Source organism: Prinia subflava, chromosome 2, assembly GCF_021018805.1.
Source record: "Prinia subflava isolate CZ2003 ecotype Zambia chromosome 2, Cam_Psub_1.2, whole genome shotgun sequence".
NCBI lineage: Eukaryota > Metazoa > Chordata > Aves > Passeriformes > Cisticolidae > Prinia > Prinia subflava.
Genome location: NC_086248.1, coordinates 89,151,464 through 89,177,895, shown reverse-complemented (window position 1 = coordinate 89,177,895; position 26,432 = coordinate 89,151,464). Strand labels below are relative to the sequence as shown.

The following is a 26,432-nucleotide window of genomic DNA, read 5'->3' as shown; positions in this document are numbered from 1 at the left end:
GGTTAGATAGTAAGCATTACCCTTATTATGATGGCATGAGTTAATCTCCTTTAAAAATAATAAGTTTATCCTTCTAAGTGGTTTAATAAATAGACAGCTGTAGGAATTTTTAAAAAAATGCTTCAAGTTAATAATGCTACATTTCAGCAGGGGAAGGGGAGGGGAAATGATTTACACTTTATCTACTTATGCCTTTCTATACAGGCTTGGGTGCTTTAGGGTAAGGAATCTCTCCATGTGCCTCAAAGCTGTTAGCTGTTTTGTTTCTCCATGGTAACAGGAGTACAAAGCAGGATGAGCATGTTACCGAAGCGGGGAGACAGGCCATCCTTTAGGAATGGGGTTACATGTGACGATGCAGCTCTCCAGTGGTTCGGAATAAGGGTGTTTTCTAGCACACTGTCAATATGTGCAGATGCACTCATTAAGGCAAGGCTTAGGGATACAAAGCTGGCCTAAAAGAATCTATCAATCCATAAAGTTTGGGGTGGTGGGAGGTATTATCAGACATGGGGTTTGATTAAACTCTTCCAGAAATATGACTCAACATGTGAAAAGCCCTGTGCAAGATCAAGGTCTAAACACAGGGCTCTGACTGAGGTTTAGATAATACAACTCATAAAGAGTTAATGATGTATTTTCTGTTTAAATTTGTTCACACACAGAAAAAAAAATGTAAGGATTGGATAGGTGAATGACATCCAAATTAATGCAGAATTATCTGTAAGTTTCAGTCAATAATCTTGCAATATTAACTAGTTTAATTTTGTTGTCACTTTGGCAAAACAGTGTATGTCAGAAATCCCTCAGCAGACTAGCTAAGATTGTTCTTTCATGAAGAAATGGATAAAGACAATGGTTTAGAGTGGTACAGCTTAATCACACACTGACCTCTTCTTTGCATTGATGTACTCCTATACCTTCCTTCTGCGATTGACTCTGACTTGCTGGTCTGAATTAAAATCTCCTAACTTGACATTAAAGTAAGGGAAAGGTTCTGGAAACTTTTTTTCTCATCTGTACATCCTGCATCTCTCCCTGTCTCTGTTCCAAGGAGCTGTTACGTAGTGCTGGGTTGAGCTAACCTTGCCTACCGAGTCGTGTTTTCTCCAAGTAGATGTAGCCTGAGTAAGGACAGACAGTGAGTGTGTGTGTACATGTGTTAAAGAGCCCTTTCCTTGCGCAGTTCAAACAGGATGTCTTCCTGTCTCTCTTCCCTTCCTGTGGGCAGGTAAATGTAATTTGTTCTGGTTCAGGAGGCCACACAATCTGTACCAACATAAGGCAACTTCATGGCAAGCACACCTCCCCTTCTATTGCGCTTCATACTGATCCTCTGCTGGTTTGACTGGCATTTCTTTTCTTGCAAGTGAAAATCAGCTCTTTATCCGGGCTGCCTAATGAAGCCAACTTGTACATCCTTGATGCTGCCTTTCTGCTCGTGTGAAATCCTCTCCACTGTCTGTTTTCATGTGACTTTTGACCGAATTGGGAAGATCCAAATCTCAATGACTGTGTGGCTGGGGAGGGCCCCATGTTAACGCTGTCCAGAGGGGGAGGCAGGGGGAAGAAAAAGAGGGAAAGCTGCGCAGTTTAGGTGAGCTCCCGACAGGAGTTCATGCCCTGGCGAACCTTTGTTATCGCCGGCCCTGGTGAGGGCTGAGCCCGAGCCGGCCTCCCGGCGCTGCGGGCACGGGGTACCGCTCTGCCCTTACGTAACTGCGCCAGCACGGCTGTGCCAGGGCTCTTTCGAGCAGCAGTGCCCCTTTTCAAAGCCTGCACGCAATAAACCGTGCGGGACTAGGCCCGACACGGCGCAGGGGAGCCGGGGGAATCAGGACAGGGCACTGCGAGGCTTTGGCTGGAACGCGGGCCCGTGAGGGGGGGAGCATTTCGGTCGAGCTGTGCCTCACGCGGTGGAGAGCTGGCACGGAGGTGGCTCGCCGGCGGAGCGGGGTCACTGTGCCGGAGCGGTGTATCGGCCGCTCCGCCGCCGCCGAGGGACCCGCGGGGACAAGGGCGGCGGGGTGGGCTGCGCTCGGGCGGGTATTTACGGTAATGCGGTCGTTACGGTAGCGCGGGAGGGCCTACGTGCGCGGGGGCGGGGCGGCGCGCGCGCGGCGCCGGTGCGTGCGCGGCCCCGCGAGGCGCGTCTCCCTCGCGAGCTCGCGGTGAAAGGATTTGGCGCCAGGCGGGTCCGGCTCCGCAGCTCCCGCAGCCGCACGAATCCCCCGCGCCTCCCGCCCGCACCCACCGCCCGCCGGGGCACCGCCGCACCGCAGGCAGAGCCAGAGCCGCCCGTCCGTCCCTGCCCGCCGCCGCCCGCGCGCCGCCCAGGGACCGAGCCGCCAGTGCCGCCGCCGCCGCCATGAGCTGCTCGCCCGTGAACGTGAAGAAGCTGAAGGTGTCGGAGCTGAAGGAGGAGCTGAAAAAGCGGCGCCTCTCCGACAAGGGCCTCAAGGCTGAGCTCATGGAGCGGCTCCAGGCCGCGCTAGACCAGGAGGAGGCCGGCGGGGGCGGCCCCGCCAGCGGCGCGGTCGAGCCCGGCAACGGCAGCGTGGAGGGGGAGGCGGCCGAGAGCGGCGGGGGCGCCGCGCAGCTCCGCCAGGGGGGAGGCCCCGGCCAGGCCGCGGCCTCCGCTATGGAGGACGACGACGAGGAAGGGCTGGAGGCCGCCGATGGCGACGCCATGGAGCTGGGCGAAGAGAACGGCGAGCGGGCAGGGGCCGGGGGCGGCCCCATGGAAGAGGAGGCGGGCGGCGAGGAGGAGGAAGAGGAGGAGGAGGAGGATGAGAACGGCGACGACCAGGGTTTCCAAGAGGGGGAGGACGAGTTGGCCGACGAAGAGGAGGCCGCGGCCGGGGACGCCAACGGCCACGGCGACCAGCAGCCGCCGCAGCCCCAGCAGCCGCAGCAGCCCCCGCCGCTCCTCCCGCCGCGCAGCGGCGCCGCCGCCAAGGAGGCTCCCGGCAAGAGCCCCGGGGGCGCCTCGGGGCCCGCCGCCGCCTCCGGCCCGGCGGGCCCCGCCAAGCAGCAGCAGCAGCAGAAGAAAGCGGAAGGCGGCGGCGGAGGCGGCCGCCCCGGGGCGCAGGGCGCCGGGGGTGAGTGAGCGTGGCGGCGGGAACCGGGGCGGGGGGGGTGGCGACGGGGGCCCATTAATCCCATCCCCCCGCCATGACGGGGGTTGCCGGCCCGGGGCGGGGGGGCGGTTTCCGGGGCGCGCGCGGGAGGACGTTGGCGGCCCCGCGCCTCGTGCTGGCCCGGCGGGGGGGCGGGGGAGGGGCGCGGGGGGAGGGGCGGCGGAGGGGCCGCTGGGGCGCGCTGTGCATTGTGCGCGAGCGGCGCTGGGCGCGCGTGACGTCACTTCCGCGCTGGGCGCCGCCGCCGCTCGGGATGGCGCTGGGAAGGCCTGGCGGTACAATGGAGGCGGGAGGAGGAGGAGGAATCCCTTCCCTGGGGCTCCCGCCCGCCGCCCGCCGGGAGGAGGCGCAGTCGTGCGGGTCGCACGGTGCCCTTGCGAGGCGCCGGCAATGGCCCGCTGCCCCCGTGGTGGGCGGGTGGTGATGGTGTTGCGGGTCTGGAGGCGCGGCGGGTCAGGAGGGGGGGGGTTTATATTTTTTCTTTTTTTTTTTCTTTTTTTCTTCCCCCCTTTTTTTTCCTTTTTTTTTTTTAGTTTTTGTTTTGTTTTTCTTTTTTTGTTGTTGGGGGTTTTTTTGCTTTTTTTTGCCTTTTTTTTTTTTTTTTTTTTTTTTTTTTTGCTTCTTAATGGAGATCGTTACATTGGGGGCCGTACTGGCTGCTGCGGGGTGTATTGGCAGCTTCCGTATGTGTAATGATTTCTGACTGACGACAAGTTCTGAGTCTCTCGTGAAAATTCAAGATGCAGGGTTTTACCTTAGTAACGTAGCAACATTCCTTTTTAAGATGTTAGTGCTTATCTCATGCTGTAGCTTGCTGCAGTTTCCGAAGTTGAAGCTATCGTGTAGATTCTATTCCCAGTTAAACTAAAACTTGGAATAATCAAAATAAATCATTGCTTCTGTTACAGGAGATGGCAAAACGGAACAAAAGCCTGGTGAGAAGAAGAGGGGAGTGAAGAGACCACGTGAAGACCATGGTCGAGGATACTTTGAATACATTGAGGAAAACAAGTATAGCAGGTACGCAGAATTGGTGCTGGGCAGCATTTTGTGATGAGGAGGAATCGAGTACAAAATGTTATTTCAGCTTGGTGAAAATACATGCAGCTTTATTATGTTTTGTTTGATGTTGTTTTTTCAGGGCCAAGTCCCCTCAACCACCTGTTGAAGAAGAAGATGAGCATTTTGACGACACAGTGGTTTGTCTTGATACTTGTGAGTAAACATGCTTTCCTTTGCTCTGGGAAGATGTGGTTTTAAGGCTTTTAATCTTAATGCCACACTTTCTGAAACAGGGAGGATACATTTGTTGATTTTTGCTACCAGGTAACTTCAAAAAAATGGGAAAAATACTGTGTTTCCACCCATTTTTAGCAAACAAAAGGACAGAAGGATATATGAGTATATTAGCAGTAATAAGCTTGGCTTTCCTATGAAATCTGTAGGGATAGATGGTTCTGTAAAGAAATCTTAACCAAGCCACTACTCTGGTCTGGAAGCTTAGGTAAGTGTAGAGTGCACATGGAACAGCCTAGAGACACCTTGATGAAACTGCTGTCCAGCACTGCTGCCCAGAGAGCCAACAGCATCACTGCTTACAAAATACAGTTTAAAAAGCAGCTGCCTACATAAGTTGCCCTATTTGTGTATCAGTCAGTGAAGTGTTCTTTCTATCTTGTAATAAATTCAACAAAATCTGGTAATGCCTCCTCAAAAACAACACATTCATGTAACCTGTGAGTGTGTGGGCTTTGCGTGGCAGTTCGTGCAAGTGGGATGGCAGAGAGAATTGGTCAGCAGAGCACAGAAATTGAAAAGTCCCTGCAAACAGGGTTTTTTTGAGGTAGATGAAAAATACTGCTATTACTGTAACATACCATCATGGCTGAGTTGACATTCATGTTCTTGAGGGTAAGTATAAGAACTCAGCACAATATTAAAAAACTTGAAGTAATGCTTGAACTTGTTGGATTTTTACAGTGCCATGGAAGGAAAGCTTAACTTTTGGCATTGTCTGGTATATTTGTTAGAAGTTTCAGGTGGTTTCATTCCACAAGAAATGGTTTGAAATGGAAGGAGGTATTAGTTTACAGACACGTTAATTGCTGAATATGCCATCCCTGACATTTTGCTAAGTAAGTCTCAAGTTTCTAACTGCTAACCTGGTGAGTAACCACTTCTGTGGGAGCTTTGGATTTTTCCAATAGCTGAGTAAATAACTAGTTTTCATTGTTATTGTTTCTAATAATAATAGTATTTTGTAGTAGAAAATCATGTTACTGGACAAATTCTGCTTTAAAGTGTTGACAGACTCTTTAGAGATAAGATTTAAACACAGCCATAAGGCTGAATTGTGTAACGAATTGGCACTCTCTCTTCTGGGTAGTGATCCAGACGTGTAAGAGGTTTAGCCACTCTTAAGTGCTTTTTATTACCTGTGTCTTACAAAGAAGCTGTAACTTCAAATTCTGTTCCAGTCTCCCGTTCTGAAGGTAGCCTGCAAAGGTGTATGATTTCTGTATGATTTTATCTGCTTTTCATGCAACAAACAAGAGTTAGCAGTACTAATGAGAAGACACTTGGATCACTGATAGTATTTTTGGAATTGGGCATGGCTGTATGCAAACAAAACAAAATCTTGTGCATGAGAGCTGCCAGTAGTACTGGGCAGGCTGCATTTTAGTGTATTCACCAGAGTAGAATTCCTCACTGTTTGCTCATTTTGCTCCTTTCTTGTAACCCTCAGATAGGTTTGGAGCTGCTTCCTTGGATTCCTTGCTCTGGGGAATTCAAGTGTTGCATGTTGCACCCCTTGTTACCATTTGGCATTGTTTGTCTGAATCCTACGGAGAGATTCATTTGGAATTTCATTGTGTGCAGCTCTGAAGATGCTTGTAAAACCAAGGTTCCCTTAGGTTCTTAGAGTGATAGGTGAATTCATAGTGTGTAGGTTGTGGTTCTGAGCTGAAATAGGTTCTCTGAGCACACTTTCTGTGCTTAACATATCTGCATCTGACTTAACTGCCTTTATTGTAATAGACATAATCTAATTTGACTTGCTAATTGAGTGTATTAACCAAAGACTGCATTCAGTATTTAAAACATTTGTGTTCACATTTACATCTTAGCAACCCTTAAGTTTGGGCTTGAGCAGTGACACTGCTTCAGAACCAGGTCTGTGGAGAGCACAGTGCAGATGGAAAGGGGTAACTCACAAAGAGCCTTCAAACAGATAAGGTGAAAGTTGGGGGTTTCTAAGCAGGTGGAAAAAATAGAGGGAAATTGGGTGACAGAAGTGAAGATGGCTTCAAATGACTTGTCAGCCAGCTTTTCCTAAGATTTTTGGCTGAGCTTCAGTCTGCAGTTCCATCTACACAATGCTGCTTCTCTGAACGATCCTGGTACTTGCTGGCAGTTTGTCTTAGAAGTCACCTTTGAAAGCTGGCATCATCTTTATGCATAAAATTGGACACCTGTGTTTTATTTTGTAATCAGAGTAAACAGAATAATTTTTATGTTAACAGATAACTGTGACCTACATTTTAAAATCTCAAGAGACCGGTTTAGTGCTTCCTCTCTGACCATGGAAAGCTTTGCTTTCCTTTGGGCTGGAGGGAGAGCCTCCTATGGAGTTTCTAAAGGCAAAGTCTGCTTTGAGATGAAGGTGAGTTTAAGTTTATTGGGAGACTTTTGCATGCTTAAAAATTTTAATTGTCACATTTTTGGACTTGGTTGAAACTAATTGATGTGAAACGGGACTCTTAAACAGCTTTCTCTTACAAGAAGATGGCTCAGTTTGCAAAACTGTTTTATAACTCTTTTATAAGAGCTTCCATTTAACAAACAAACAAAACCCCAGAAATTTAAAGAAAAAAAGCAACAACAACAAAAAACCCCACTGCATTTGTTGTGACTGCGAGACTTGATCTCATTTTTTTAGCCAGGAACTCTATTTGACATCTCATGCATGAACACTGAAAGTATTTCTATACTCTTTAGTCAGAAGTTTGCTTGTACTTTCTGAAGATTACAGAAAGCTTGACTTTTTTTTTTAAGGGGTACAAGTTATCCCAACAGTCCTTTCTGGTTCTGCTTAAGTCTTTGAGTTTGATCTTCTCTAGACAGGGATTTGGGCTGGATGACCTCTAGAGGTCCCTTGCAACATCATTAACTCTGACAAGGTGCATTGAATTGTGAGTATTCAGCAGCTAGTTGAATTTTGAGAGCAAGAGTTCTCCTGAAGGGTAAGAATGGCAAAGAGCAATCAGCCTTCTAATAAACTGATTTTTCCAGCTTGTTGATTGGCCTGTGTGTATTAATCAGTGCTCTTCCTCCAGCACTTTCAAATGTAACTGTTACCATGAGAATTGGATAGTGGTACCATTATCCAAGCTTTGGCATGGAGTAATTTCTGTGTCTGTTGATACCTATAACTTTGGAAGGCCAGTGAAGTGAAATTTATGTCACCATTTATTGTCCTGTTTGCTTTTAAATGCGCTTCAGCTCAGTCGCCTGACCAGAATAGTTGCAGAAGTTGATAGGATACTGATGGGCTTTTCACTTCATTTTAGTAAAGTGTCTAAAGACAGTTAAACACCAGCTGGTTGCGTGTAGATTCCAGTGCATTTAGGTGTTTTGTTGGAGTTTCTGGGGTGGTTTTGTTTGTTGCTTTTTTTTTTTTTTTTAAATCTGGTTATGTTGTTTGGAAGGTGGCAGCTTGCCCAGGAAGTCTGCTTACAGTAAAATGGGATAGTGTAATACTTTCCCTAGTCTCTAAGAAGCAGATTTTTTAACACATTGCACATTCTCTTAGCTAAGTAATTAACTGCTAATCCCAACTTCATAGCAACTGGGGTTTTTTAGCAAATATACATACTGTTTGTGATTTTAATACAGTGTCAAATGGACTTAAGGCTTTTGACTACTGACAGGAACTGCTATGACAAAATGATGAAGATTTATGGTATCTTCAATCTTCACTGCTAAGTCAGGAGATAGAACTGTTTCGTCACTAGTTGTGGTTCCATATTGTTGAACATGTTTTATTTTTGCAGAAGGTGATCACTTAGACTTAGCAAAGATTTAACTAAAGTGTGAAGTTCCAAGTGTTACCTGTTGTTCTTCCATCTTGTTAGTGTATGATAAATACTGCTTACTTTTCATATACTTTACTGAATAATTTAAAAATAGGTTACAGAAAAGATTCCTGTTAAGCACCTGTATACAAAAGACATTGACATACACGAAGTGCGAGTTGGCTGGTCACTGAACTCAAGTGGAATGCTGCTTGGTAAGACTTCAGTGTTTGCTTTTCTGTTGATGTGGCTGAAGTTTTAAATAATTTTTTTCTGAAGCAGGGGGGACAAGCTTAGTGATTGTAGTCTGTGTGTTGTGAAAAGTACTCTTGATTTGAGTCATTCACTGGACATGGTGTGAGAAAGTTCATTACTAGGACCAAATAAAGTAATAAAATATTCAGACCTGTAAGAGTTAGGGCCATAATTTAAGAATTAATTCTTCCAGTGATCATGTATGGGTAGAATACCTTGTATTGTAGAATATTGTAGATATTGTAGAATACCTGACAAGATAAAGGATTTGTCTTTTTCATGTAGTACCATAAGTAGAAAAAGGGGAGTTGCCCTTCCCTCCACTTTTAAAGGTATAACATTTAACTACATTATAATTTTTCTTTTGCTTGGTGGGAAAATCCTAATTTCTGAAAATAGCTGGAAAGAAGGAAGTACAACTTCACTATATATATGACAAATAATAATAATGTTTATGACTTGTTGCTGAAACACATCTTTGGGGGAAATGTTGGCATGTTCAGACATCAGCAGCAGCGTTCTATTTAAGTTACACCTGAGTCCTTGTGTTTGACACTTCTGTTAGCTTGTTCCTTGCAGCTTCATCCTCAGCTGTTGCATAGGCTGACTGTCTGCTAAACTCCCTTTAAAATGGGAGGGGTAAGTGCTCCTGGAGACTAACTTCAGAAAGCCTTTCTGACTACATAACAGCAGGTATACCACTGCATAATCAGGTCTTCGAGTTTAAAAATACTTGCTCATGTCTTTATCTGACAGTTCAGCTTTTATTGTTGGCATGAATCTTGAGCCAGCAGCGTAAGGCTCTTAAACAGGGATGAGGAAACACTGCTGTTGTATCTCAAGTGAAAGTATTGAATAGAAGAATGAGCTTGTGTAGCTGTTGGGGGGTGTCATAGCTTGTTTTGGCATCAATAAAAATGCTCTGAACAGCAGCTTACTTGAGTAGCTGCAAGGTGATTTATGGCTAAGAGGTTAGATGGGAAAGCCTATTTGTAATTAGTTTAAATTGTTCCTTCAGGTGAAGAAGAATTTTCTTATGGATATTCTCTAAAAGGAATAAAAACATGCAATTGTGAGACTGAAGACTTTGGTGAGAAGTTTGATGAAAATGATGTGATTGGATGTTTTGCTGTAAGTTTTCACTTATTTTCTTTTGAGGGAGAACATTCTTGAATTTTTAGACTGCTTTGATGTTAGAAGCAGTAAAGCAAATACATAAAATCATGGGAGCAAGACGAGTTGTTTAACATAGGCAGGCAGTAGAAGCAGCAGCTATTATTAACTATGACTGCTGGCAACATGATCCCATATTGATGGACAAATGTCTTTAAAGGCTTTTAACAAAAACACAAATCTTGAACAAGACAATCATTGACAGTGACTCATTAGAAGAGAAAATTTGCTGTAGTTCCTTTATGAAATAACAGTGTTACAGAAGTTGAGTGAACATAACCAGTAGAGTGAAGTGACTAATTAACTGTATAAAGTGAGTTAATTTTATCCAAAATAATGCTTTGTCTGAAAAACAGAATTTTGATGGTGATGAAGTGGAACTCTCATATTCCAAGAATGGACAAGAGCTTGGTGTTGCATTCAAAATAAGCAAGGAAGTTCTTGATGGGCGACCACTCTTTCCACATGTTCTCTGCCATAACTGTGCGGTTGAGTTTAACTTTGGTCAGAAGGAGGAGCCTTACTTCCCTGTTCCTGAGGAGTACACCTTCATCCAGAAGGTGCCCCTGGAGGACAGGGTCAGAGGACCAAAGGGACCTGAGCAAAAGAAAGATTGCGAAGTAAGTTTCTTCTGATCATCTCAAAAGTTGTTGAAGCAGATGGATGGGAATGGTAGAGATAAGGAGACTGTTCCACCTCACTCCTGACATTTTTGTTTAGGAGCTTTAATACTTAGTGTTTCGTGACCTGTTTGCTATAAGTACCTTCCCCGCCCCCAGCACCCCCACATCCCCCCTCAATATCCATTAGGCTTGCTGGGCTAAGCTGTGTATTAAAGAAAATCTTTGGACTAGTATCTCAAATACAGAATTTTTGTCATAGGTGGTAATGATGATTGGCTTGCCTGGAGCTGGCAAGACTACATGGGTTACCAAACATGCAGCAGCAAATCCTGGGAAATACAACATTCTTGGGACAAACACTATTATGGACAAAATGATGGTAAGCGACAAGGCATTTCTTGAGATATTGAAAACTTGCTGTAAATCCATGATCTTTGGCTGCTGTGGGGTTCTTTCATATCAAAGAAACTGGCTGCTTGTTAGCTAGTGACCGTTCTTGTTGAAGAAAAGACTGGCTGTGGCACTTAGTGCCATGTTCTGGTTGACAGGGTGGTGTTAGGTCAGAGGTTGGACTCAGTGATCTCAAAGGTCTCTTCCAACCTAATGATTCTGTGTGAATATTTTGTTACCTTGCTGAGCTGCTAATCCACACATGGCAGGATTCTAAAGCTTTTTATGGTAATATGTAAGAAATAGCCATCTGTTGTTGAATGTATTTCTACTTCTCTATACACCACTGTTCTCAGAATGGAACATCTAGCTGGAGACAGTATTGTGACGAGTATGCCTTGAACTGAATGGTACCAATTCTTGTGGATTTTTTGTTTATAAATCTGATGTTCTATGGAGGGTTGAGAATTTCAATTACGAGTTTGCAGCAGCTGTGGCCTTGAGTTGAACAACTCTCGAAGTGTGGTGGAAAGCATTTAGTAAAGAAAAGTGTCAGCCACATGTGTCAGGACTGCACTAACTCTGGGAATCTCTCCATAGGTTGCAGGTTTTAAGCGTCAGATGGCAGATACTGGAAAACTTAACACACTGCTGCAGAGAGCTCCACAGTGTCTTGGAAAGTTCATTGAGATTGCAGCTCGTAAGAAGAGGAATTTCATTTTGGATCAGGTAGAAGCTTCAGCGAAAAACGGTTAAGGAAATTTGTTAGAGGCTGTATTGTAGTAATTAATTGGGATTAAAGTTATATTGTAATAGCAGTTGTTTTAGTTACTGACTTACTACTCATTCAGGGGACACAAAGTTTAGCTATTACTACAAATGCTTGTCTGAACTTATGTAGATTTATGGGATGTGGGAGGAATAGTGTTTTAACACATTGATACAAGCTCGTAACTTTGCATTAAGCAGCATCTTTATGTCCAGTTATTTGTAAACTTCATTGCAAGCTCTTGTAGAGGTGAAGTCTATACACCATAAGTTGACTTCCTTAACTCTTACAATGACAGCTACGTGTAGTAAGTTACTGCATTTTTTTCAGACAAATGTGTCTGCAGCTGCGCAGAGGAGAAAAATGTGCCTGTTTGCAGGCTTCCAGCGCAAAGCAGTTGTTGTTTGCCCAAAAGATGAAGACTACAAGCAAAGAACACAAAAGAAGGCAGAGGTGGAGGGAAAAGATCTTCCAGAGCATGCAGTTCTCAAAATGAAAGGCATGGAACATAATCCTATACTGTGTTTTAGGATGCTGAGTATCTGTTTAAACGATTAAGTAACCGTGAATTCTAAAAAATCACTTTATCTTAAACAGTTGTACTTATACAAAACTGGAAGACTATTGTAACTTAGTAGGATAACACTATATTGTGTTCCCTCTGCTGCAGTCCTTAACACTACTCAGTTATGGTGATACGCTTCATGCAGATGCACAAAGCTGTCTTGGCATAAAGTGCCCTATATACGTGACATATTTGCAGAAACTGGTGTTCTGAGTGGAGGCTTATAAAAGAAAAAAAAAAAAAGATAGGCAGAATGTTTTCAAGGTTTGGAACAGTACTGGCAACTCCATGAAGACCTGTTTATTTCCTTTGTTATATTTCTTAAATGCTCAGATTATTTAATTTTGTCCCTATGCTGAGGGGATGGAGAGGGTGGGAGGAAGGATGGGGGAAAGGTGATTAAATTGCAGCTTTGATTGTGGCTGAATGTAGATGCTGAATACTCAGTGTTTTTGCAATTATAGGGAACTTCACACTGCCAGAGGTAGCAGAATGTTTTGATGAAATAATCTATGTAGAGTTGCAAAAAGAAGAAGCTCAGAAGCTTTTGGAACAATACAAAGAAGAAAGTAAGAAAGCTCTTCCACCAGAAAAGAAACAGAACACTGGCTCAAAGAAGAACAAGAAGAGCAATAAAAATCAATTTAATAGGGGTCAGAGAGGACGTGGAGGATTCAACATGCGGGGCAACTTCAGAGGAGGAGGTGAGCCTAGAAATAAATCTGTGACTTCTTGAGGTTGCTGCTGCTGGGGAAAAGGGTTGTAGTACTTGCATTGCAATTATTATGCAGTGGGAACCTCGATCTCACTTTCAGTGAGTTTCACGTTTCAGCGCATAGTTAATTGTCCAGCCTCAGTGAGAGGCTTGTCCTGCCTTGGATTGCACTGTTTGTCTTTGTGTAGGAAATATATAAGGCCTAACAATCACTTGATGGAAGTAACTCTCTCCCTGCAGTCCCTGGCAATCGCGGTGGATACAACAGGAGGGGAGGCAACATGCCTCAGCGAGGTGGTGGCGGTGGCGGCGGTGGCGGTGGCAGCAGCGGCGCAATCGGCTACCCGTATCCTCGCGGCCCTGTCTTTCCAAGCAGAGGTGGCTACTCCAACAGAGGAAACTATAACAGAGGTGGAATGCCCAACAGGGGAAACTACAACCAGGTGATGCTTGGAGGGGGCTAGTTGAACTACAGTGCTTTGGGTATTGTTGTTTGACAGCTCTGTGGCCTGTGAGGAGTCACAGACTTGGTTGTGGTGCTGCAAGGCCGTCCTGGTTTAGTGCATGTGCCCAGTTAGGGCTGCACCTCTGTCCTGTTAAAAATGAAGTTTTTTAGTGCATATGTATGAAGACTTGTCTTTGGTTTTTTGTGTGTTTCTTCCCCTTCCCCAATAATAGTAACTGTTGCTTGGCCTGAGGATCAAAGTGTATCTTTATCAAACATGTAAGGAACTTTTTGAAAATAGCTCTGCAGAGTCTTTGTTTTGGTGTCTGGTATCAAACACAACCAGTAAAGACACACTAGCCTAGATTTTACCCGATGGAATATTGGTGGAAGTATTGGAAAACAAAATTGGGATTACTGAAGAGCCAGCAGATGGAGCCCAAGCCAGTAAACATGGCTCAGGTTTGCCTAATACTGACAAACAGGGGAAAAGCAGAATTTTATCGACTTGTATCAATGTCCCTTTGTTGTACCACAACTTTGTTTTATGGGCTAGCTCTTCTGTTTTCAGTTGTGTGACCCATATCCTTTTGTCTGATCAGATAACATACCCTTGTAGCAACTACAGCCTTTCCTAACTAAAAATAGACAAGCTCTTATATTTTTAGTTGTCCTGGTGCATTTAGCAGCTGGAAATAGGGTGAGTCAAAACTGGATTAGCCAGCTTTCCAGACCAGGCAACAACAGTTTGAGCTGATTTATTAATTCTGAGATTCTTGCCCCATGCTTAAAAAGCAGTTGCTTAGAGGGGAGGGGGGAGGAAGCTTAGTATTCTGGTGGTTTTCAGGGAGGGATTTTTTGGTGGTGTGTTTTTCTGTTAACCTGGGGCTGATACTTCTATATGGTGTGTGATATTTTGGTGGTAATAAAGATTGGTATTAGGACACTGATGAAAAATGCATGTAGACTAAATAGTTAAAAACTGTTGTCTTGTTGCAGAACTTCAGAGGAAGGGGAAATAATCGTGGCTACAAAAACCAATCTCAGGGCTACAACCAGTGGCAGCAGGGTGTAAGTAGTCCCAACTTTACCTTTTTACTGATTGTTAACCTGATTGTTGCAAAATGCTGACTAAAATCAATAGATGCATAATCAAAAGTGGTTAACAATCTTCTAATGCTAGGTAATATCACTATAAATAGCTTCCTGGTCAAAACTTAATCTGCCTTGATGGTCTTGATATATCAAATACCAACTGTGGCTTAATGTTCTTAATGGTATGTAGTACTTGGCTTCACATTACTGCTGTGAAGTGAACTTTTAACTGCCTTCAGTTGTTCAGGAACTTGCTGCTGTTGGAGAGAACTTTAATCTTCTCAAGTTCCAGGGGAACTAGATGTTTGTTAAATGCCTTTTTTCCGCCCTAAGTAAGAAACTTAACCATTTTGTGATTGCAGGTTGAAACTAACTATTTATTAATCTGTTGCAGCAATTCTGGGGTCAGAAGCCATGGAGTCAGCATTATCACCAAGGATATTATTGAATACCCAAATAAATGAACTGATACATATTTCTCCAAAACCTTCACAAGAAGTCGACTGTTTTCTTTAGTAGGCTAACTTTTTAAACATTCCACAAGAGGAAGTGCCTGCGGGTTCCTTTTTTAGAAGCTTTGTGGGTTGATTTTTTCTTTTCTTTTTTTGTACATTTTTAATTGCAGTTTTAAAGTGATTCGTAAGAGAACCTCAGCATTGTGCACGAAAAGAGAATGTGTCAGTATTTCAGGGTTCTACATTTTATCTGTAAAATGTGACTTTTTTTTTACCACAACAAAAGTAAAGCGTTGCTTTGTACCTGGTGTCTTTTTATTAAAGATTTTTCTCCTTTTTCCCCATCCCCCAATTTCTAAGAAACAGTCGTGAGTCATGTCACAATTCGATAGAAATGTTAGCAACCAGATTCGTATGGAGGCATCGTAGTAGCCCTCAAATACCATGAGATTATGTAAAGCTCCCTATTGCACTCCATCCTCTCTATGAAGCTCTTGGGTGGGGAGGGGAGGAGGGGGAGGCAAAAGTTTCTGGCAATAACTAGGACTTTTTTGTAACACTTGGAACTCACTGAGATGTTGGGGGCAAAGAGGAAACCTGGGGCTAAATAGTGATGGTGGAGTGTATGTAGAAGCTCTTAAAGTTGTAAAACTCGGTTGCTTTATTTGTGGAGGCTCAAACTTGTGAAGGTACAACACCATAATTTTTTTTCCATTTGTTCTGCATTTTGATTCTGAAAAGAAGCTGGCTTTGCCCATTTCTTATTAAACAAAACTTGTTGTAAATCCAGTTGTCTAATGGGATCTATATGAAGTTAGCTGTGTGTCTGTATAACTCTTTCCCCACAAAATACTGTATACCTAGTGTGCTTGTAGTAGTTACTCCACCATTTTGTAAGCTAATGAAACTGTGAGTCACCCATTTTATATCTTAATTTTTAATCATGTCAATTCTCAAATGGGTGTATCTCCTTAGCCTGCTGATTCCTTTTCTCTTTAAAGAAAGTGGGTGGAGAAGTTTAACTCTAGACGTTTGTTTGCAATAAAATAAATTCATTTTACTCTTGTTTGGGATTGTTGCCATCAAGGTCTAAAATCCCGTTAATGCTATAAAGAGGAAGAGAATGTATGAAAGTGATGATGTTGGACAGTTTTAAACTCATTTCTGTACATGCTCAAATACTTGTGTTTCTTTAAAAAACTGGTGGTTGCTCTGTTAGAGATCTATCACATGTATAATTCACAGTTTAACATGGTTATATGTATAGGGCAAAAGACTTTGAGTTGCGCTTGCATCATGTAAAATCCACTTAACCTCTTTATTGTAAAATAGACATTAGGGAAGGAGCAGAAGGACTCGGACAGGGAGTAGGACAGGAGGAAGGACTGTCATGGAGTTTGAGAGCTTCAATTTGTTTTAACTGCTGTTTTGTTCAGCTTTATGCTTCTGTAAAATTGTAGTGGCAATGTTAGCTGCTAACTTGCGTTTTAATGCCGTAAGACAGGGCAAAGATGTACCCATTGTAAGAGGGACACGGGTGCACGTGTGAGAAGGTGTGGCACTGCCACCATCGGGCCCTGGGCTGTGCTGGCAGTCCCCGTGGCAGTGATGGACTAGCAGAGGCTTCCTGGCAGCAGCCTAGAGCTAGAGTCGTGTGCTGTGCTTGAAACTTCTCCGGTGTTAGCCAATTTCTAGTAGTCTGCAGAAGTAAATTTGTGTTGCTCTTCTAGCCTTTATAGCAGATGCCATTGCATATTGACATTAAACATTAACAGCACCACCTCCTTGTTAATAGTGCTTTACATCATCCCTTTACTTTGAATGAGAAAAATGTAAATTGTCTTAAAAGAAACACTAATGAAATTTGGGGAATTGAAACCCAAATATGTTTTGCTGAAATGGAGTTTTCTTTAGACTTGCAAAAAAAAAAGTTTAGTGTAATTAAAGTCCATTTCCCTTCTATCCTCCTCACAAGAACTAACACTTTGTACGGAGTGCTGATCCTTTGCTTATTTTGGTACTCTATAAAATGATATAGTCTTAAACTAAAATATAAGAGCCTACACTTACTATGTGGTTGTAAAGCCTGTATTTCAATTCAAAAGTCTGGGATGTTTTGTTTTCAGTTTCTTTGCTATATGGTGTTTTAAAAAATCCCCAACAAAGCAGCCACACGTGAAGTGCTTCAACTCTCACACTCAAAAAGGAGTATCCTGTTTCTATTAAAAATACTCCAACAAAAGCTGTTTTGGTAAGTTCAGCACTATCTGAGGAACAGAATTCAGAAAAGCTTCAGCACATGCTCTGCTGGGACACGTGTAGCTCAGAGGGGGTGGAAAGGGCCGCGTACATCCCGCTCGTGATTTGTCACAGTTGAGTGGAGAGCGGCGCTTGCATGAGCTGTGTGTTCAGCCTGGGTCCGCCCACACACTCACTCCCAACGTAGCTCTCAATATTCCTAGGGAAGGGATTTGTTTTGCCCTGAGAAAATGGCTCTTACAGAGAAGCAGTTACCTAAAGAAAGTACAGTTTGCATTTTAAAAGGACAATATGAAACTTAGCTGGTGGCTAGAGAAGGGTGAGGAGGGCACAGCTGTACGTTGCCAAAACGGGAGGGCTGAGCCATCTGTCATGTTTAGTGTTTTCTTGCAGCTTACAAGGGCTTGTTTACGCGCAGAAAAGTACCTGGATTAGAGCAGCCGTGCTGCTGGTGGCGGTGGCACAGATAGTAGCACATAATACTGGGGTTTGGGTTCATGTTTGGGGTACAAAGTGGGTTTGGTTTTTTCTGAAATAGATTTTTTCCTAACAGAGTACAAACCTGCATAGCCTCAGGTTTGGCCCTGCGCCAGTAGGACCACGGCACCTGGTGCCTGTGCAGCTGTCGGCGGTGCTGCTGCTGGTGCTCTCCTTGCAGCCCTGTGATGGAGCTGCTGCCAGCTCATCCCTCACCCGGCCGTGGCTGCCCCGCCTTCCCGAGGGGGCTGTGCACGCCTAGCTGCGGGCCCAGGGCAGGGCTGTGCTGCTGTCCCGGGAGGAAGCGCCCCGTTAACAACCAAACAAACTGCAGCGGTATTTCTGCCTTCGCTAGTGACAGTCGCTAGGATACACACTGTGTACATGGAGGTGCTTCCCCGACACGCCCGCGGCGGGCGGTGTCCTGCGTGAAAGGGCTTTGTAAACAGACTCAGCTGTGGGACATCGGGGCCCCGTTTTGGTTCTGGGGTGGCTTATGAGCTCCTTGTGCCCAAAGCAGGCTCTGCTGTCACGAGCTGGCTGTCCCCTGTGCTGGGCTGCTCCTCTGCTGCACCAGGAGTGCTCAGCAGAGCTGCCACCCGTGTGTAGGAGCTCGGTGTAAGTGGCACCTGGACATGAGCTCCTTTCAGTGCCTACTGCAGGACAGCTCTGCAGCAAAGACATTTTTAGACCCTGTGCCCATGTTTTGTGATAGTGGAATGAATTAAATCAGTCTTCTGGCAGCACCCTGAGCAGTCCAAGCCACTTGCACTAAAAGAAAAATTCTTACTCATGGTGTAAGCCACTGCTTTTTTTTTTTCTTCTTGCAACACTCCAAGCAATGCTTTTAATAGAAATAAGAGATGAAGTCATCTTTTAAGATTAGGAAGTTTCCTTGTCCATGACCTTTTGAAAAACTAGGCCAGTGCTTTCTAACAGGGCAACCTCAGACTAAGCCACAAGAAATCAAACTGAGTTGCAGAGACATGAAATACTTTGACACTTCTGCAGATGTGAGCTGCCAGGGGCTGGGCTCTCCCAGGCAAAGAAGCGTACACGCGCTGTATTTGCAAACTAGCAAGGGAGGAGTAAGTACAGCTGGAGACAACTTGGCCCAAAGCACTGTGGAGGATGGGGAAAGCTCCAGGGTGTCAGAAAAAGCTGTTGAGGGGAAGGCAGCTCACAAGAGCAGCTTTGTAACTCGGGTGAGTAACAGAGCAGCCTTGGTGAAGTTAGAGCAGCGCCTCTCACATCCTCATCCCAGGCAAAGCCCCCACGCAGGTAGAGAGGGGAAGGAGGCCTTCTCTTGAAACAGTGGCAGATTAGTGGGTAGTTTTGTGCAGCTTCTCTGCTTTGCTAGGCACCAGCCATCTCCCCCAGCACAAAAGCCTCTCCAGAGCCAGCCCTTACAGGGAACTGGCTGGAATCAGGACTTGGCCAGCAATTACTCGGGATGTGACTCTTGCCTTAGTCTGTCTTTCTGCCAGTACTGGGAGTGACAGGAGGATTCAGTAATTAACTGGTTGCTATGTAAACTTAGCTGTAGCTTTAAAAAGATGCATAATGCTAAATGTTGTCAACATCAATAACAAAAAATAAAGCCAAGTGTAAAAAACCTAGAAATACTCGTGGGTGACTTGACATGCAAGTGTTACTTTAGAGCAAGTTTCTGTTACCTCTTCTGGTTTAGTAGACAATCTTTGATCTGCAGAGTACTTTTGGTCCTAGAAGTTAGTAAAATCAAAACAATGGGTAGGACAGTTTTTCCCTCAAACTTTTTCATGCTCAAAATTTTTTTACAACTTGGTAGGCCAGGGCAGATTCAAATTCCACTAATGATGGGGGGATCTGCTGCCTGGTTAGCACTGAAGGATTGAAAGGGTACTCATTCTCTCAGTGTTAACACTCCCTTAGCTAGGATCAGATGGCTGCTTACTGGGACACCTCTGATAACTCCTGTGGCACATAAATGCAAGCATGTGTCCTCTAGTCTGAGTGTGGCCTTTGTTTATGACACATCAGCCTTCCATAACTCTTCTGCCACTCTGTGCTTTGAAAGTTTTCCATCAGATATTAACAAATATTTGTTTGCCTTAGACATGAGAAGTTCTGAAATGGTGCTGATGCCCGAGAGAGTTGCAAAATTAAAAGGCCCAGAATGGTAGTGAAGATCTCCCTGGACATAAATACACACTTTAAAAAACAGTGCATTTGTTTATAAGGTGCAGGAAAGGTCTGAATCTCTCTTTTCAATTTCCATGTAACCTACTCATATACAAGCAAGAGCTATATTTGGGCTCTGCTGAATTTTTGGCTTTGTGGGGCTGTTGAGCAAGCAGGTAAGATAAGCTTTATAATATAAGAGGACTTCTGTCTTTGCAGTAAGAAATTAGTGAGAGATGGGGGAAAGAAATGAGTAAATCTTGAAGGAGGTATTTACTTGTAAGATCTTTTTCTGAAAGAAGTGGCACTTGGGGTTTGCTCACATCATTCTCAGAACCAAGGCTGAGAAAAGTTGAGCTACCAGAGTAGTGCACATGCAGCATCACGTGTGTGTTGTGAGCAGCACAGCCGTGTACCCAAAGCCTGGCACCTCCACACGCTGCACACTTTGTCACCTCTGCTGTGTGCTCCCTGCTGCTGCCAGAGCAGCTGCAATGCTGTGGGGCCTCCCACCCAGCCTGGGAGCACTGCACTGGAGACAGCAATCGCTGAAGGCAAAAGGGGATGCCCTTGTGGGAGTCAGGCTGTCCCCTGCGTGGCACTGGGCTTTTCCTGCTTTGGGTTTTGCAGATTTTCTCTCTCTCTGTAGGCTGCAGAATCATGGGGATTTGCTTCTAGACATGGAATCCATCCTCCCACTTGCGGCAGGACTGGCACATGTGCTCAGGTCAGCTGGGGCTTTGTCTAGGTGACACTTGAAAACCTGCAAGGGTGGGAATGACATGGGCTCTCTGGGCTGCCCAGTGCACTGCCCTCAGGGTAAAACAGGCCTGTCCTCCTGCCTGGCCTGCAGCTCCTAAGCTGGAGTTCATGGCCACTGTCCCTGCCACGCCTCCTGCAGCTAACAGGAGATGTTTGGCTCCATCATTGTAACTGTCCTGCAGATAATCTTAGGCTCTTATTAGTTCACCCCACAGACTAAATCCAGCTCCTTCCACTGTCTTTCCAGAGGGCAGGCCTTGAGCTCTGCAGACACCTTAGGAGCCCATCACTGGAGTCTCTACAGTTTTTTATCATCCTTGTTGAGCAAGAAGCCCAAAGCTGGACAGCAATATTAGATGCACTGCTCAGCAGTGTCAGTACTGGTGCATAAGTGCGTCCCTTCTTTCATTGGCCACATATTTCCTGATGGAGCCCAGACTGCAGGTTGACTTATTTGCAGAGAGAACACTCTCCTGGCCCACGTTCAACTTGGCTGCCACTGTTAGTCCCGTCCTCTTCAGCAGGTCTGCTATTCAGATAGCTGCTTCCCAGCCTCTGGTGGACAAGCCATTAGGCAAGCAGCTGCCCTATAAAACAACAACAATAATCTAATCTCTTGTTAAATAGTGAGACAAGCACCTCAAAAAGAAACACTAGTTGTAAATTACTTGGGCAAATTAAATGTCTTGTATGTTCCCCCTGTTTAGTCTGAGAGACCTTGAAGAAAGCAGCTGTGACAGTGCAATGAGAACTATTTCAGTATTTGAGTATCAGTGAACACAACATTTAAATGCGACAATCTGGGCATTTGGATTCCAGACCTAGGATACTCCATCAATCACACCTTTTGCATGAACTTGCCTGCCCCTTTGTTACAAGAAGTATCTCCTGCGTGGAGCAGAGCCCACCAACATCACACCAGCTGCCAAAGCTCGAGATGACTAGCTGATTCCCATGTGTGGCTGCGATAGGAGCTGCATCCTCCAAAGGAAAGGAGGTGGTAGCAATCACTGTGATCCAGCGCTCCAGTCCGCAGGGCTGCACGCTGAGCCCAGCCCTGCTCAGCAGTGAGAGAACTCCACAGTCCGCTTGGCGCAGAAGGTGGTGGGGGCCGGGAGACACTTCCCGAAAATCAGCATCTCCCCAGCGGCTCCCGGACATTCCTGGGAGGGGGCTGCTGCTGCTACTGCTTCAGCGGTTGCGTTGGCACAGGCCCGGGATATTTATGTGCCTGCACAGCCTGGCAGCCAGCCAGTCCCTTTTTATTTTTTTCCTTTAAGGAAACACCCGCAGAAGGGGAACTACGGACTCCAACCGTTTCTTTCAGCAGATCCTCGAGCAGACAATGAAGAAAAGTTTTAAGGGATGATCTTGCTTTTATATGTACTTACTGCCTTGAAAGGTCCATTATTTACCAAGTACAAGTATCCTTCCCTAGTTCCAGAATAAACCGGGGAAGATTACAGTGCTGAAAGCAACTGCAGGGCTGGTGGGGGAAGGGAGGGAGTGCATGGGCTCCTCCTTGAATGGTGGCTGTATTCCAATCAGCATGAATCCCGCAGGAGGCCGGCGGTAGAGGGAGAGTGCTGCTGCTCTATCAGTATCTGAACCCCTCTGAATTCTGTCCGGTTTGGTGCCATGGCAGGAGTGTGTGACTTCACACAGAGCTGTGGTTTGTGGCATGTCACAGCGCTCCTGAAGCGCGGGCAGTGTGGCAGGACGTGTGTGTCCACACGGCCGTGTGCGGGGGCATCCTGGCTCTGCTGGGAGCGAGCAGAGCTCCGAGGGAGCGGCTTTCCTGCCATCTGCTAGGTGGCCGCTCTGTGACCCACTTAGGTGCTCCTGACAAGTCTCTCTGAGAGCGCAGGTGTGGGTGACAGAGCTGTGCAGACTAAGGTATGGCGTCCCCAGTAGAAGGAGGAAAGGTGATAGAGAAATTAATTTAATTTCTGAGTAGAAATTAATGCTGACTGGCTTTCGGGAAGGAGAGGGCTGTTGTGCTTGTTAGTGGGGGTAAGAAGCTCTCTACCGAACTGGTTCAAGGGGACCTTGTGAGGTTTTGGAAGAAAAGGCTGAGCTCTTTTTATCCATCTGGGAGTCTCAGGCAGTAATGGAAGCATACGATACCGGGATACTATCACAGCTAAGGAACCGAGTCAAACAAGTTCTGTCATGGCCTCCCAGGGCTGCCTCAGGACAGCCCTCAAGGACTTTAAATATTGGATGAAAGCATTAGAAGCACGGCAGGTAACAATCACTGGTAGCTCCAGATTTCTTTGGGGGGTCTGAATAAGGTCTTTTCCCCTTTATTTTGAGGAACAGGCTGTTAGAATTTTCTTTTCCTCTGTATTTGCTCTGTGAAGGACTCCTGCAACAGTCATTTGTGGAAATGTATCGGCTCAGTAATAAACCAGATATTGGCTTTTCATCTTCAGAGAAATTGCCACTATCTCAGCCAGAGCCTGAACAAAGGAAGGGGTATTAACTCCCCTTTAATTGCTTAAGTAACAACAAAGAGCAATGGGCAGGTGGGCTGCCCACATCCCTCATCCTGTTTTCACAGCATCTGTGCAGTGTCACGGTGATGAAGGTGGAGAAAGATCTCTCACTGTGGCCACCTGGCAAAGGTAAAGGTGGTAAGAACTCTTGACCTGGATGACAGAAAGCATGAATATCAGCGAGAGCTGTACAGCTTGTAAGTGAGTTCCAAAGACCTGCCATGCATGTATATGCAGGACTGAAGGCCAAGATGTGTCATGGATAAAAGCACACTGTGAGCACCAGAGTTACCCCAAGCCATTTGCCATCAATAGGAGATGAGGTTCTGTTGTCTAGGGAGAAAACTCTCACTGGCTGAGAGCACACCTGCTGCTCTTTGTTACAGCATTTGACAAAATAAACAAGGAGTTTCAAAAATATGCAAAGCATGTGCTTCCTTCTCTCCAGAGCAGGAAAAGGGGGAACCTTAGTTTCTGTTAAACAGATCACCACACTATACAATCTGGGTATTTTTGGAGCTGTGGCCAATCTAAAGAGAAAGATCCCTGCAGTGGTATTTGTCCACTCCCACGGTACATTTTAGGTACTGCCAGAGGGCTCCTGGCATGTTCAGGAGAGTTGACAGTTTTGACGCCCTTTTGCTCATGACAGATGACAGAAGCTGGCAGGATTAAAATAGCCTCAGAACAAACTGGTCTTAATCTTGAAAACAAGCAGACATAAGGATGCCGTGACCTATTCCTGCAGAACAGGCAGACCCCCTGCTGGATGGCTCTCAGGCAAACCATGAACTCAAGCAACAAAAAAACCAAAGGACTGTGTGAAAAACAGGGAACGTTACCCTTAGTCAGGGTGCTCTTAGCCATGAACAAAAGTCTGTGTTTTCTTCAAACTGTGTCATCCAAGGCTCTACATCTCATTAGCCTCCTCCTCCACCACCATTTGAAGGTTTAGCAGCTGTACATGCTTAATATAATCTTTTTATTTTAAGTGTAAGAAAGGTTCCTGTTCCAAGGCCTTGAGTCACATTGACTAAAACTCAGTTCCACTTCTGATATGGAATTAGTTTTGGTTCTTCACTTAGGGGGGAAAAAAGGCACCAAAGGATCATCTTGAGCATCTGAATATATTGCAAAACTTTGGATCAGTTTTCCAAGGCAAGAACAAGGTATTCGTTTCAAGAATTGAATGGAGCAAGCAAACAACTTTCATGGGTAACCACTGAGCTCTTGAGCTAAATGTCTGGGTGGGAACAAGACAAGTATGGGAATTAGTCTACTAAGCTGGAGAAAATCTCTTGGTTGGGAGCTCATTACAGCTGAATTCACACAGTACTTCATTGTTACCTGGATTGCTTATACCAAAAATAACAAATGTACTTCCTCCAGACCCAAATAAAAAAGCCCCACCAAAAGCCAGGCTCAGTGACAGGAGATGACCTTTCCTTTGCAGCCCTGGAGGACCGGGGCAGGACAGTGACACCAGTGACAGAGTGTGGAAGCCTGCAAAATGCAGTGTGGCCAGCATCTCCCTAAAATCTCTGCTTGGGTAAAGAGGTAAATGACAAGTTTGGAATGGCAGCTGTAATTGCCTCTGCTGTCACCTTCAGAAAGGTTCCTGGGTTTTCAGCCTGATGCATCTCTCAGTGGCTGAAGAAGAACATTTGCTCCTGTGAGAGGCATGGAAGAGCAGAGGCCACCTGATCACAAGCAGCTCTGGGAATGGGGCTGGCAATTAACCTTAGATCTACAGGTTTCAGCCTGGTCCCTCCACAGCGACCTCCCTTCCCGGAGGACCCGGAGGACACACCTTGCACAAGTGGCCTCTGGCCGCTGCCAGAGTCCCAAGTGTGTACTCCTGCTGCAGGAGGCTGCAACGCCTTTTCCCAGGGTGTTGCTACTGCAGGGAACAGGGAGAGAAAGGTGTGGAGGAGCAGTGGGACCGTAAACCCATCTCTTTACTTTGCTGGTGGTTTAGGTTCCTTTAAGAAAGGATTTCACAAACTTCAGGGATAAAATCTGACTGCCTGTCAGTCACCATTCAGTGACCACGTAACACAACTGTCGGTAAAACAAACAGGGTTTTAACAACTTCTGGTTTCAAGTTGCTATACTTCATTCTCTCCCTTTTTTAGGTTTATTCTGAAGGGGATGAAAACAAAGTATCTTCAAAATTGCTATTTCTTTTCCTTCCTAGTAACTGTCTGGTACATTAAATTTAGGCAAAGCAAAGCAAACACTATCATATCTGTCATTAGCTGCAATGTTTTTACATTTCAAGTCTGATAATAAAATACAGAGGTGTGATATGTATTTCTACCAATGACTTAAAATTTATGATATTAGCAGTAACAGATAAATAGGGATACAACTCACTAATTTTAAAAAATAGTTAAGTCATTGTTTTCAAATGTTAGAATTACTTAAGTAACAGACATTTTTGTTTTCTTGTCAATGTATCCTAATTTATGACAACTAATATCTTTGAGATCTTTTGTTTTGTCCTGTCTCTCTCTTTAGTTGGGGTAACCCATCAGTCACTTTCAATTTGCTCTCCATAGCTGTCATGGAAGCAGCTGGAGCCAGCACTTCAAGGAATTATGCCAGACTTTTTCCCCTGCATGTTTGACCATGAGCATTCTTCCTTCTGCTGTTGCAGGCCCCCCTTTCATACCAACTGAGTCCTGCTCACCGATTCCTTGTCTTATATCTCTGCCCTGCCCTACTCAGCAAAGGCCTCAACTTTTAGTTGATTCCACCTCAAGTTTTAGTCAACTGAAGCTCCAGTGTGCTGGCCAGGCTGCCTGCACATTGCCTCTTCCCCAGTTCTTCTGTGAACATCTGGCACGCTCATTTTACACTCTGCACAGTGAAGCAGAGATATTAGATGGGATATCTACCCAGTGCAGATACATCTAGCATTTCATAGTTATGGCTAAAACTGTAGTTAAGCTGCTATTGGGCTAATATCCTTAAATGCAGTAACTTATACCAACACCAATTAACACCAGAGAGGATTTAATGCTGCAATTTTCCCCAGATTTTTTTGACTTTCACAGTATCATAATGCTGCTTCTATTTTCTCACCATAGTATTAGTGTGTTTTGAAGGATGCCATTATGCACATGCTAACTTCTTTCCCATCAGCACAAAACACCCTTCTCTTCTTTCTCTACAACTGCTCCTTGCCAAAGAGTGAATTTTCATCCCTGTGCTTTTGTTGCCCAAACCCCCCAGCTGACCTATGACCTCACAGACAAAAGACCCCCTGCTTAGGTTGCACTTTCTTTTTTAGGTCAAATAGGAAAGAACTCCATCATGTATTAAAACAGGAGCTTGTTAAGACCAGCTTCATGGCTCACTCAGTTTCCTGCTGCTGCTCCAAGGGCTTCACGAAGCAACAGCCCTCGCCCCAAGGAGAAGCCTCCCGTCCCCTTGGCCCCCCACCAACACAGAACCAGGGGACACATTTTTCTCTTCTGGATTAGCTACCAATTAACTTCTCAGTTTGGATTCTCGCAGTGAGGACAGGAAGTGTTTCATTGCATTAATTCTTCTGACGACTTTTTATAT

General features: G+C 45.1%; 1 protein-coding gene across 1 annotated transcript; it reads left to right on the top strand.

The window, feature by feature from the left end:
- Positions 1–2,230: 2,230 nt before the first annotated feature.
- On the top strand, positions 2,231–15,766 carry HNRNPU (heterogeneous nuclear ribonucleoprotein U). The gene is made up of 14 exons (XM_063390953.1): positions 2,231–3,101; positions 4,049–4,160; positions 4,282–4,355; positions 6,665–6,804; positions 8,331–8,430; positions 9,489–9,601; positions 10,000–10,263; positions 10,526–10,645; positions 11,257–11,385; positions 11,756–11,924; positions 12,455–12,694; positions 12,946–13,148; positions 14,150–14,221; positions 14,640–15,766. The coding sequence occupies exons 1-14, from the start codon at positions 2,369–2,371 to the stop codon at positions 14,691–14,693; spliced, it is 2,523 nt and encodes an 840-aa protein (XP_063247023.1). The 5' UTR covers positions 2,231–2,368; the 3' UTR covers positions 14,694–15,766.
- Positions 15,767–26,432: the final 10,666 nt, after the last annotated feature.

Excerpts from the sequence above, each read along its gene's own strand:
- HNRNPU (XM_063390953.1), top strand. The coding sequence starts at position 2,369 with ATGAGCTGCTCGCCCGTGAACGTGAAGAAGCTGAAGGTGTCGGAGCTG. Across the intron at positions 9,602-9,999 it reads ATGTGATTGGATGTTTTGCT|AATTTTGATGGTGATGAAGT; the intron begins GTAAGTTTTCAC and ends TCTGAAAAACAG. Across the intron at positions 11,925-12,454 it reads TGCAGTTCTCAAAATGAAAG|GGAACTTCACACTGCCAGAG; the intron begins GCATGGAACATA and ends TTGCAATTATAG.